We start from the raw sequence: 14,024 nt of genomic DNA on the forward strand, positions 1-14,024 counted from the left end.
AACGATCATTTTCCAGAACCTTTTGCTGTCTCGCTAGTATTTGCTGTTCATTTTTTTAAAGCCGCCTCCGTGTAGGTGTTCTCCTTGAGTTGCTTTGACAAGATAAACAGAGCATCGAGTTTAATCATTTTACTAGCAGAAAATGTATCCATATTGTACACAGAAGTATATATTGTAATATGTTATGAACATTTGTGGCAGATAATAAATTTTAAATAAATACTTCAGTTTACAATATGCTTGCTGGAAGTGTTGGGAGAGTTTACCTTGCGTTGCTGAAAGAAACCACTTAATTTACTTTTGAGGAAGTGTTCAGCTGATGGCATTCCAATGCTCCCAAAATTTAGAGAGCGTTCATCTGTTCAGCAAGATACTTTGGGGGAGCAGGGTCTTACGCTACAGCAACAAAATCTGCAATATAGTTTTCACATTTATTATAATGTAGCGTAGAAAGGTGCTACTGGAATTTGATGTTACCTAATAGGTTTTTTATTTTTACAGTCAAAGTATACATTTTCAACGCTGAGCTTTATAGGCAGTGCCAGACAGAGCTGAAGCCTTACTATTTGTCTGCTGAAGTATGCCTCAACTCCATCACAACCTTTGTTCAATAGGTCTGTCATTGCTCAATAGGCCTACCTAAATAAAAAGGTTTCACTAGTTCAGTTGAGGCCACAATTACTCTTCCTACTATAAATGCAAAACAAGAAACACTTGTGTAAAATTTGAGCTCATCTTGCAAGGAAACAGAAGTACACAAGAATGAAAGCTTCCTGTTGGATTCTTGCAACAGCCCATTTTACCAGTAAGAAAAAGCTGAACATCTATGCTGAAAGATCTACCCAGTGCTCTGTATTAAGTACATATGAACTGTGACTGACACACCAGGTAACAGAGTTGTATTTTTAATATAGGGTTTAAAAAAACAACAGTTCTATATTGAACATGAGGGAAGGCCCGCTTAGAAAACAAGTAACCTTTGTCTGTTTAATTGCGCATGCTGTATAAAGTAAGCTTGAGGGGTAAAGGTCTTTTAAACAAGGAAGGAAGCAATGACGGGGGTTTTCTGGAGCTGTAAGAAGTAATGTTTTGCCATGGCCTAATTCAACATTTGAAAGTGTGGAATTCTGTTTTAGATAGCCAGTGTCTGACTGGTTAGAATGAGGCAATGGATTTTCAAACAGCTTTGCAGCTGTCCGGGGGGAAGAAACCATAAACTATCCTGACTAGTTGAACAAGTCTGAATGCTCCAAGTTCTTGGGAAAGTTGCTTTTTCTCCCCTTGCCCATGGATGTGGTGGATGAAAACGAGGCCCTTCAACAGTTCTTTGAAGGTAAGAGTCTGATGGATAAAGAAAGGTAAGGTACACTGGAGCCGAGTGTTTCATGTTTAAGGTTTTCCATCTCTCACTTGCCTTCCAGTTCAGCTCACTTTCTGAATGCAATAGGCATAATGAGCCTTCCTCTTCTGCATGCTCCATTTTTGTTAAAAATAAAGACATCCCATTCCCACTTTAGATGTGAATGGGTAGGCACAGATATAAGTACACGCTGATTGTTAATCACATCTAGTGCCCCTTATACCCAATACAACCACATGGAAAAGAAGAATCAATGTGAGGAATCTTGGCTTCCAAGACCTGAAGAAATCAGGCTGTATACCATGTTGCCTTCCCTCCGTATAACCAATAGTAGTACCCATATAATATTATGTATTACAGTAGCCTTCCTTTGCAGTTGTGGTGGTATGGCTTATGGTTACTAGGTCCAAAGCTTGAAGAAGACCAAAGCCCGCTAACGTAGGCAGAGGTGGTAGGAAGCACTCCTGCCTGTCACTGCTGCTCAAAGATGATCAGCACTGATGATTCTGGAATGCCTGGAGGTTGTGAACCTGATTAATGAGGGCATGCTGAAACTCATCAATGCTGGCACCTCCAATCCCAACACATTTTGCAAGTGCAACTAGTAATTGTCATTAATGTCTGCTTCAATTAGCTCATTGCACCCAGTTTCTAGCCACAGCTGAGCTGAGCTTCTGAAGTGCTTTGCTGGATTATGGCCAATATTTGTAAATACTAGCAGGATAAAAAGGGAAGGATCATGAAGAGACAAAGACAGTTTTATACTCAGTTATTCTATAATGCACACTAAAGTAGGGTTGCTAACCTCCAGGTGGCACCTGGGGATCTGCTATTATTTATCTCCAGACTACCAAGATCAGTTTCCCTGGAGAATATGGCTGCTTTGGATGGACTCTATGGCATTATACCCTGCCAAGGTCCCTCCCCTCCTAAAACCCTGCCCTTCTCAGGTTCCACCCTCCAAATATCTGGGTATTTCCCAACCCAGAGCTATCAGCCCTAAGACTAAAGGTATCTTGTATAACCTGTTGAAGATAGCACAGGCCTTTAAAAAGGGTAGTTTAAAACAGACACAAAGTAGGGATTGTCATGATGTTTTTTTTAAAGCTGAAACAGAACCTTAAGAAGGCCTCGGGGTTCTCTGTCCATATAGGAAGCTAATTTTAAAGGAACAGCTATGTAACGGACCTCCTATACGGGGGGCTTTTTTTGCGAAGAGACTCACGGAGCTCTGAACTGGCACCTTTTTTCAGGGCTTTCCCAAGTCCTGAGGGCGAATTGGTGGCAATCAGCACAACCTTCTATATAAAAGTATATACTTTAAAAAGTACTGACTACAGTAAATGTCGCTTGAAAGTGTTTCTAACTCATTCAGCTCAATCTAGAATTGCCAGAATTTCTGGGGAAATTCCTGGAGATTTGGGGTTGGAGTATGGGAAGAGGAAGGAGGGATGTGATGTTATAGTCTACCCTTCAAAACTGCTATATTCTCCAGGTGAACTGATCGCTGTATTCACGAGATCACTTGTAGTTCTGGGAGAACTCCAGCCCCACCTGGAGGTTGGCACTTGGCAGCCATAAGCAAACTTCAGATAGGCTGTAACTGTGACCTGTGTAGTTTTCCTTGAACTGTCAGAACTAGAGAACAGAAGATATCATAGCTCTAAGGCGTTCTTGGGTAGGTGGAGGGATGTGATGTCTGACCTTAGCCTAGGATCCCCTTCCATCTTCACTGTGGGAGGTTCTCAGTCTCAGGCCAATTTTTAATGGAGTGATAAGCTTTTTTTTAGGCTACACCAATTCATGCTACAGTCGGGATCTTTGCATGATTGTTACAAAAATCCCTCCACACAGAAAAATGGACATGTCAGGTTATAATTCTCCCTGCCATCTACTTTGCTGTGTGAAGGAACTGTTTTGTTTGGAGAAGTTGGTCATGTAGTGTTGCCAGCTCTGGGTTGGGAAATACCTGGCAATTTTTGGGGTGGAGCTTGAGGAGGGTTTGGGGAGGGGAGGAACTTCAGTGGAGTTTAATGCCATAGAGTCCACCTTCCAAAGTGGCCATTTTCTCCAGGTGAACTGAACACTGTCACCTGGAGATCAGTTGTACTCCCAGGAGATCTCCAGCTACCACCTGGAGGTTGGCAACCCTATGCTCATGTGATCACCCACCTGCAGAGTGAAGTGGCAATTCTAGACAGAAGCTGATTGCTTCCGTGAGAACTAGGCCTCAAAGGCCCTTTTTTGCTCTCTTGAGGTTACCCAGGGAGAAGGGGCACCCTATATGCCTCATTCTGCTTCTGTCAGTTTAGTAATTTGTAACCATTTTGTCACAACACCTGTCATAAATTAATGGCAACATTACCACCACACACACACCTTCATGCCAGGTGGACAAATTAATTGCTGGTTGCATTTTCTCTCTGTACACTTGTAGAGCCATACCTTCCTTCCCCCTGCCATATGTGAGAGCATTGTTTCTTTTAGAGCAATGAGAAATCTAGATAGCAGCTGTCTGCGTAGTAAAGATTAATCCTTTTGTGCCAAGTAAAAATTAAACAGCGCAGTTTATGGATGAAAATGCTGCTTGGTGGTACAGAGAGTTTGATCTTCAAGATATTTTAGTCACTTTGCTCATGTTCATTAAATCATTAGAGTCATTGCCTGAAACATCTTTCCAACATGTTTCAAGCTACTGTATTTATCTATTGTTTAAAGATTCCCACACCAACCTCTCGCAAAGCGCTACCAATCTCTTAGCTAATTTCCCCCAGTAAAAGGAGACAATTTTATTTGGCATAACAACAAGACTCTCTGGAACAGACAATAATGCTAGGAAAAGTTGAAGGCAGGAGGAAAAGAGGAAGGCCCAACATGAGATGGAGCAACTCAATCAAGGAAGCCACAGCCTTTATTTTGCAAGACCTAAGCAAAGTTGTTACTGATAGGATGTACTGAAGGTCATTAATTCATAGGGCTGCCATAAGTTGGAAACAATAGACAATGAGAAGGGTTAGAGGTCATATGGATAAATTATACGCAAGACATTAACTCAGCCCATATTTTCATAGCAGAGGACAGAAACTTAGCTACTTGTATAGTAATTCTTTGTCAACCCCAACCAGTGAAATTTTAAGAGTTTTGGCTCTATCAGGGGGTACAAACTGTGTCCTACAACCTTTACAATAGTTGGGAACCATTATTTTCAACAGGTGAAGTGACTTTTTCTTATACCCAGATCTTCTCACTTATCATTTATTTAAAACATTGGCATGTCTCTTTTCTATTGAAAAAGAGCCACAAGGCAGCTTGCACTACATATGTATGTGGAACCAAGAAACAATCTGAAATATTCTGACTAACAAAAGCAGAAACTGACAAGTAAGCAATAAACCTTCAAGTGACACTTTCTGCTTTGCTCTTCTACAGTAGAGGGAGAGAAACCTTAATAATAGATAACCTTGAAAGAGATGATTTGGGGAGATGTGAAGTTCATCTGTCACAACTGGTCACCACAGTGTATGATGTATCTCCTGCTTGTTATAGTTTTTCCAGAAAACCAGTAAGAAGTTCTCTGCTTGTGAAAAGTGAAAGGCTCCAGTAGAGTGAGAGCAAGAGTGATGTAGTGGTTAGTGCATACAAATCCCTACGGCGCCATGAAGCTCATTGGGTGTCCGTTTTCCACCTGTTGCCAGAGGGGATCAGGCAACCCTATTGGGTGATCTCAGGCCAGTTGCACGCTCTCGACTTAATGTATCAGGAGAGTGTGCAAAGGGAAATGTTAAAACAGGAAGCATGGATTGGTTAGGGAGCAGACGCTGGCGAAGCATACAGTGTGTGTGTGGGAGGGGAAACGTGAAATGAATGGGTGGGCTTTGTAGGCAAACAGTGGGCCGTACAAAAGCCCAGGTCAGTGAGGGTGAAAGTTGTACAGCTGAGCTTCAGGATACAGGACCTGCTTGGAGAGAGTTATTACAGGATGGGAAGGGCACCTACAAAATGGCAGTGGAGTTTTGTGGGAAGTGGGGATGAAATGATGCAGAGCTAAAGGAATAGAGTTTTTGGAACCGTGCAGTTTTGTTATGAATTTGTATGGCTTTGCAAGTGATCTTCTTGAGTGAGATGCAAGCAATAGTGAAAAGGGCAGGTAGGTGCATGGGAGCCCTGGTATATGATGAGAAATGGCCCAAAGCAGGCTGTGAGATCTTTCCTTGCTGAACATTTCATAGCCTTCCATTGGGTGTCGTGGGTTTTCTTCTGAAGCCAGAATTATGTGGTGGTGCTATATTCAAATGGAAGAAGAGCATTGCCAGTCTAAAAATCTAAGTAAATGAATCATGGAAGAAGTCACAGACTAAATTCACACTTTAAATTTGTAGGACAAGATGTCCTTGGGACATTGGAGGATGCAATGGCGGATACACGTATGTTGGAAGAATTTATAGGAAGTGAGCCTGAATTATTTGGAACTCGGTAAGTATGAAAAGCTGAACACACCAGTTGCTTCACTACTTTCCATTTATTTCAAGAATTTATTACAGTTGTACACAGAAAATCCCATTATAATAGACCTGAAATATGACACTTCAAGATTTATTCTGTATGAAGATTCTTTTTACCAATTGGATTTACAATCTCTGCACAGAAATATATAACAGTTTGAAAGTGTGTCAAACAGCTAAAATTGGGGTCTTGGAAACATAGTCAAAGTGGAAAATTAGTGGATTGACCAAAGAGTTTGAGGAAGGGGATAATTTGCCTTGAGCTTCTGTTTAATGGGACACTGCTATTGCAGAGATGATGGCCATGTTTTCACCGATTGCTCCTCAATAGGCACACATAATTCCAGAAAATTGGCAGTGATTAATGTTAAGGGGACAGCAGCAGTAGCTGCAGTCCTAATTCACAGGCAAAGAAAGGAGTAATATCACTGCTTTCATATTCTCACGAACCAGTTACGGATCTTAATAAGCTTGCAGTGTTTATCATTTGTAATTCATGTTATACTAATATCTAATTACACACTTATTGGGTCTACCTGGTGATTACCCAAAATGAGATTCATATAGCCTTGGGAATCTAACACAGCATCTTATCACACTGGAAAACTACATTTTTGATGGCCACCAAAAGTCTTTCTTCTCCTCTTCACCATCCATTGACTCCAATTCCAGGCCAAGCAAGCTACCAGACTCACCACCAGATTCTGGATCGGAGTTATGTTCACCAGCACAGTCCAAAGGTTGGTATAATGGTCCCAATTTCTTGGCATTCTGTTGTTGTTGTTGTTTGTTTGTTTTTTTTAAAAAATGTTCATATTGCACAGTAACCTGGAATGGTGCATTATTATTTTTTCATTTCAGATGCACGTTACCCTATTTCCTGCTGTAATGGAATGCGACCACCACTATCTTTTCCTTCCACAGAATGCACCAGCACATTTCCTTGCATCTTTTTGGAGGCTTCTTCTAAGATGAATCCCAATGGGCAAGTCTGTGGTCCACACCAAGATTGTGGTCTGAAGACGGGCAATGCTGTAACTCTTTGGAATAATTTTATGCCTTCTGCACACCATTCTTCAAATTATTCTCATCCAGCTTCTCTCAACCCAAGGTAACAAAGTTTATATTGTAACTCAAAGAAAAAAGTGGTAAATGGGATTTTTAAAAAACTTTCCAAAAATTACTAGGATTTAACTTCCAGAGGAATGACCATGTTGGACCTTCAACAAGTTGTTTACAGCTGTGTTGGACCAAAAGTAAAAGCCAAAAACACAATCCATGTAATATTAGAGTTGCCAGCTCTGGGCTGGGAAATACCTGGAGATTTTAGGGATGTACCCTGAGAAGGGTGGGGTTTGGGGAGGGGCTTCATGCCATAGGGGCCACCTTTCAAAGCGGCCATTTTCTCCAGTGAACCTATCTCTGTCACCTGGAGATAAGTTGTAATAGCGGGAAATCTCCAGCCACCACCTGGAGGTTACAAACCAATTAGAACTGCACTGATAAATAAGTGACAGCTGGAGTAAACAAACAGCACGAAGGCTCAGTAATTACAATCCATGGTTTGCGGCTCACTGCAATATACCTTTAAGAATTTTTTTTGTTCAGCCTTCCTTAAAGTGTTTAAGGGTTAGATAGTTTAGTTAGGAATGAATAGGTTTGGAAGATGCGCCTCCATGAAATTTATGTGTTTTTTCTGTTGGGATTGTGTTCCTATAATATTATTATATGGCTTTAACCAGTGTTTATATGGATTGTAATTACTGAGCTTTCGTGCTGTTTGTTTACTCCAGCAACCACCTGGAGGTTGGCAACCATTAGGACCAACTCAATGATACACAACAGTGTGAGGGGAAGAAAGCAGATTGCTCAGGTCATCGTGATCTTAGGACCCTCTTGTGCCAGGCTATGATGGAACTTCTGGCAGTCAACGAAGATTGAGGAGTCAGGTTGCCTGCTTGCCAGGGGCCATAAAAGCAAGAGCCGATAAAACAACGCAACTCCATAGCAACAGTTCCCCCCAGTGTTCCTAATGTATCCCTTAACCAGTGAGAGTTCAAGTCCCCTTTGAGGAGAACTTTAGCAGCAAAACATTTTTTAAAACACTGTAGCATCTTAGAGATGGATGGCCCAGGCTAGCCTGATCTCGTCAGACCTCAGAAGCTAAGCAGTGTCAGCCCTGGTGAGTATTTGGATGGGAGACCACCAAGGAATACCAGGGTTGCTGTGCAGAGGAAGGCACTGGCAAACCACCTCTGTTAGTCTCTTGCCATGAAAACCCCAAAAATGGGGTCGCCATAAGTCGGCAGCGACTTGACGGCACTTTACACACACACAGCTTACTATGGCATGGCAGGAACCTTCTCCATTAGATGAATGAAGCTGGCATGTACATCTTTCCACAGGGTGGCAGTATTTAAATGTTTAAAAGTCCATGCAGTTTCTTGTTTCTCTTCCATGTAGTTTCTTGTTTTATTTCCCAGGATTTAAAAGCTGGTTTGATAAACTGAATTGCCTTTGGGTTAACCCCCCCCCCCGATAATTAGCACAGGTTTCTTTATGATAATTTTTTTTTAAAAATAAAACATTTCTACACCACCTCTTTACCTGGATAGGGTCCCCTAGGTGGTGATAGAACCCCCATGTAGTGCTTTTCTCCACTTGGCCCCTGTGGTGGCTGTGCAGAAGTTATTAATTTTGTAAGGAGACAGAATGGATTCTGCCTTAGCATTATTTATTTATTGCTGTGGTGCTAACCCTGCTGCAGCTTCAGTAGATAGCAGTTACAAACGTAATGGGGAAAGGGAACAGAATATTTGGCTTCATGGCAAAAGCCTATTTGCTCTGTTTTTCTCCTTCCTATTTTTAACTGCAAGCATTTCATCCAGTCCAATATAGGTCAATGGAGTTGGGTAACTGACTAGACTAGGGCTCCCCAATGTGGTACCAGTGGGCAGACACCCTTCTTGCACCCACCAAGTGTTTTTAGAAAGTGAGTGGGGCCAGGTGGGATTTTTTGTCAGTAGGGCTTCTGATTGGCCATCGGAGATCTGATTCGGCAGCAGCTGCTACCATAGCATAAGGCTCTTCACTGTACGACTGAAGATAACGCTGGGTGTATGCAAGAAAATATTTTTCAACAATAAGTTCACTTAAAAAGGCATCCTGTTAAACAGAGTGTCGGCCTGAATGTTGAAGAGTGACTACCGGTATTAGAGTTATGCATGACTTCACTCCCTGAAATGTTGTGGCTGACTCTGCCTCTTGTGGCAACTGTTTTGTGGTTCTGCCCCACCAACCAGTGTCAGAATTCTAAGGTGCCCACAGGCTCAAAAGGGTTGGGGACCCTTGGACTAGACCATATGGAAAGCAGCTTCTGGTCTAGTCAATATTTTTACTTACTGAATTTTATTACAATCATAGATCAGCCAGCAATAACATAATCGTCAGTGACGCACAAAAGAAAATAAAAAAATTAGTAAAAAAAAAATTGTAACATCATTTGTCTAATCAATTTAATACTTCCCCTGCCCTGAGGAAGAGCGTTGAAGAATTCAGGAAAGCAGACTGTGCACCACTCAAGGAAAAATATTTTTAATGAGACCTTAAATGTTGAGACATTGCTTTATGGAGGACCCAATTTATATATTTTTAAATATATTATTTTTAAAGAGGTTTGGCTTTGCCGAATGCACATCCCTAAATATTACCTCTCCCCACTTCTGTTCATAATAGTAACAAAGATTTGCTACCATACAACTAATAAGTACATTTTAAGTTGCCAGGCAGGATAGAGATGAGACATTGAGACCAAGAATTGAAAATAAGGCATGTGGGCGGGGGGGGGGGGGGAGTCACAGAAAAATTAGGTGGATGGAGAGAGGAATTAATAAGAAAATAGTGGAAAAGAGGGAAAGAAATGAAGGAAATGAGAGGGAAAGGTAGTTTTATCTTGCTGCAATACACTAACTACTGCTTTGCTTCAGTCTTGCAAAAAGGCGAGTCTTGCAGATAGTCAGAGTGCCTTTTACTGTGCTCATACTTCCCTTCACCCCTAGTGGCTACAGCCAGAACTGCATCAAAAGGAAAATAATTGGAAAGGAGTTCGTTTGGATGTGGCACATAGTTTAAGACCTATGGGTATTATTTAATACTGAAAGAAAGTCACTCCCTTAAAAAGGAATTAGGATTGCTTTCGGATCATCTTTAAGATATTGTTTTATAGTTTTTTGTTATTGTTACTAATGGTCCTGCCCCTTCCCCCTCAGCCTTTCCTTGATGTCTAAAAAGAGAAAGCGCTCGTTGGAGGAGTCTCTTGAATTTCTCACATGTACTGACAGTGCTGGACCAAGTAAGTAGAACACACAGATGAAAAGCCTTGAGAGCCTTCGATTCAGATATGCAGAATATATCTAACATGGTACTGCCACACTCTATCTACAGTCTCACACTTAAAAATAGTAGGACAGAGGAAGTGGAAGAGATCCAAGGATCATAAAGACACCCCCCCCCACACACACACACACACAATACTCATATTGGGGCAAAATGCACCCTTCCGTCCAGTCACTAGTGTGTTCCATGACACAGATTTATTAGTTGGTTTGATTTTCATTTGTTGGGTAATATCAGCAGATATAAACTGCACGTGCACAGAAATGTAAATTATTATATTTATAGTGCAGTCCTATGCAGAGTTACTCCAGTCTAAATCCAATGAAATTGATGGGCTTAGACGGGAGTAACTCTGCATAAGATTACACTGTTGGAGCCCTATTTCTTTTAAAATGTCTAGATCACCTTTTCCTTTAATTCTCCTATCGTAACCTTGGCCACTAAATGTCCATGCATGCTAAAACTGTATTTGTTTATGCATTTTAAATATATCCTGCTTTTCAATTTTAGAAATATTACCAAAGCAACTGACAGCATTGTACTAACATGATAAATATCTAAACCAGTTATGTAACAATTAACAAGGTAAAACCAGTTACAGGCACAGCAATCAAATTCATTTAAAATCACTGCAACGATTAGAGGAGGGAATTAGGAGGGTAAAAAACCCAATCACCCCACTCCACAGGTACATTCAATAAAGATCTGGTTCCAAAAGCCATCCTAAAGAACCAGATATTTTGTTTATTAAACATTTATTTATTATAACATTTACACCCCTCTTTCCCTCTTGGCCCAAGGCATATTTGTTCTGAGCAGGTCTGGAGAGGTATTTTTCCAAATAAATATTAACTTATTGCCTAGATGTGATTTCTTTGGGGGCAGCATTCCACATATGTGGCATTACCATATATGTGTGTAAAGTGCCGTCATATTACCATATAAAAAGCCCTATTTTTTACCATATAAAAAGCTGACACACCAGCCTAAGGGTAAAGGGTGATTTTGGCTGCCACAAAAATTTGAATATTCAAATGCAACAAGGGCAGACTGCATGGCCATTTCTTAAGGGGTGGTGATACGCCACCTATCACAGGTTACATCTCACAACAGTTGAAACGCCATCCAACTCTTGGCTTGTCTTCAATAATGCTGTGCTTGTTTCCCCATATCCACCTGGACCCTCAGACATTGGTTTTACAACTTCCATAGACTTGGTAGGAAACAAGGCGGAGCTGCACATTGTCTCCATATGTAACTCTTAAGCCCAAATGACTTCCTGACAGAAGATGCTTGTTCTCATTAGCCCTCTTCATACATTACAGAAACACAACTATGGGTTTACGGGCTTAAAGGACCATGGGTTTACAAGCACAGCAACCATTCCTTGTGAGAGAGCAATTTGCAATGAATAAGTAGTGGCAGAAGGGTGCATAATCCTGATCTGTTTGGAAATAAAAGACACATCTGCAGTCCAGGCAGGATTAAAGTGGCTGGGGTTTCCCCCCCTCTTTTTTGGTGGTGGGGGAAGCAGCAGGTGAGGGAAAAGGTTAATCTCTCCCTCTGCCCACTCTACAACTACATGCCACCCCTTCCAAGGGGTGCCAAGAAGCAGCTGACAGGCTAACATTACACACAGCTGTGTTTGTAACATCTAGTTTGGACCAGAGACAGTCAAACACCTGGCTATCCATCCATGTCCCAGTGGGACCAAGGAGAGGAGGCAGTTCCTGAGGCTATACAAAGCAAAAATAAGTCAGTATCTTCAGCTGCGGCCTGACAACTTTGAGAAATTTGTGCAGCTCCTTGAATACTGACGATGTTTTGGAACGACCAGTTGTATGCATGAATTTAATGTCTGGTTTCTGGGAATGCCGGTGAGTCAGATCTCTGGGCCCTATGTCGGTGTCAAAGACACTGCAGGAGTGCAAGACTGGAGAAGGGAATTCATTTATGAATGTATAAGTAATTGCAGTGTTTGCCCTTCTCTCCTCACTGTTCAGCTGCAATTACGCTGCAGCGTTGTACTCTTATTGTCATACTATGTTACCCACAGGCTATTCAAAGCCTTTCAATTTTGCACTGGAAGGACACCTTCTGCACAGTCCGCAGTGCACTCATTTTAGGTCACTTAAAGCTCCCATCCTTAGCCTTTCTGAAACCATGTGAAGAATTCGCAGTCATTGTGGTGAGAGTCACTTTAGACCACTGACCTACCGTATTTCATAGCAATGTTCTCCCAGAGTTCTGTGGAGAGTAAAACATGGTTTTGCTATTGTGTTGAAGTTCCCCATCTAAAGAAAAGGTCGGTCGGTCGGTCGGTCGGTCTCTCTCTCTCTCTCTCTCTCTCTCTCTCTCTTTCTCTCTTTCTCTCTCTCTTTCTCTCTTTCTCTCTCTCTCTCTCTCTCTCTCTCTCTCTCTCTCTCTCTTTCTCTCTCTTTCTCTCTCTGTGAAACCGCAAAATATAACCACCCATCATCAGTTTCTGCATTGGCATGGTGAGCTTTTGATGTGGACAAGATTAATGGGGACACGTGTGTGGCCTTAAGATGTAATGTGACAAGGGCTTTGTTGGTTGTTTTCACACATTTAGAAGTGCTGCGTTTTAATCAGGGGTGCCATTCAAGCAAAGCAAGGAGATGCTCAGCTCCAACGCATATTTCGGACCACATGTTGCTATGACTCAAGGAGCGCTTATATCTCAATACACATCCATTGTTTTGCTAAGTTATTACTGCATAGTACCTCTGTGCTCTCCCTCTCAGGGTGCAAATTGCATTTCTAATGTGTGTGTGTGTGTGTGCATCTGTTGGACTGAGGTCAGAAACATGGCATAGGAAAAGAGGTTAGCCACTTTTCCTGGTGCCAAAACCCTGATCTGAATTACCCCTTCTCTTGCTGCTTTGAGCACCTTACAGAATGATGGTAGATCCTAATCATGGATCTCCTATAAATAATGAAATGGATATTCAACATAATTCCAAAGGCACAAATGGCTTTAAAAAATGGTGGTCTTTGTGCTATTTTAACCAGAGTTGTCAACTTCTTTTGAAGTACATGGGAGTTTTTGCAGGCAGCTAAATGAACTATATTCCTGAGCTGATCTCTGACTCTTGTGAAATCTGCCCTTCCCTAATCTGAAACGACACCCCAATTTTAAATCTGTACCTAATTTGACAGTGAAATCTGTACTGGAAGGGAAATGCCTTTGACTTTTCTCTTGAATTCTCTCTTTGTCAACATTTATACAGGATACAAAAAGAATGTGAGAGCCCAAATGTACGGCTTTTAGTATCACACAAGAAAATAACTTCTACAGAGCAATCCTATGCACAATTACACCAACCTAAGCTCACTGAAATCAAAGTGCATAGACTGCAGAAATTCTGCATAAGACCTACTGTTTGACTGCTTCCACACTGTGACACTTTAGTGTTGCTCAGTCATTCCTTTCCCACAGTCAGAAACTATATTCTTTCTAAATATCCAGCAATGCACAAGACCCTACACTGTTTTTACTCAGAAGTACCATTCAGCAAAAGCTCTGCAGCTTCTTCCATTTTCCTTTGTTCACAACCTGATGAGATATGTCCTGTGGCTGTGGCATTCCTGAAATAAATTTTTGCCCTTGTTTCAGTGGGGTAGGTGTTTAAGGACTGTACAGTCAAATTGATTGCTTATTATTGTATTGTTATTATCAGTTTTATAATAGCACTATAACGATAAAAGAAGGAGAGTGGCTTTGGCTGTAAAGTGAAAAGCAGTGT

The 14,024-nt window shown here is 41.4% G+C and overlaps 1 protein-coding gene across 1 annotated transcript in view; it reads left to right on the top strand.

Moving 5' to 3' along the window:
- The first annotated feature begins 1,287 nt into the window (after positions 1–1,287).
- MYRFL (myelin regulatory factor like) overlaps positions 1,288–14,024 on the top strand; it is a 52,672-nt gene continuing 39,935 nt past the window's right edge. The window contains exons 1-5 of the mRNA XM_056847126.1: positions 1,288–1,333; positions 5,740–5,833; positions 6,535–6,602; positions 6,787–6,973; positions 10,131–10,213. Of these exons, the coding sequence (XP_056703104.1) occupies positions 1,288–1,333; positions 5,740–5,833; positions 6,535–6,602; positions 6,787–6,973; positions 10,131–10,213 (478 nt within the window). The remainder of the gene's footprint in view (positions 1,334–5,739; positions 5,834–6,534; positions 6,603–6,786; positions 6,974–10,130; positions 10,214–14,024) is intronic.

Source organism: Euleptes europaea, chromosome 3 (genome assembly GCF_029931775.1).
Source record: "Euleptes europaea isolate rEulEur1 chromosome 3, rEulEur1.hap1, whole genome shotgun sequence".
Lineage (NCBI taxonomy): Eukaryota > Metazoa > Chordata > Lepidosauria > Squamata > Sphaerodactylidae > Euleptes > Euleptes europaea.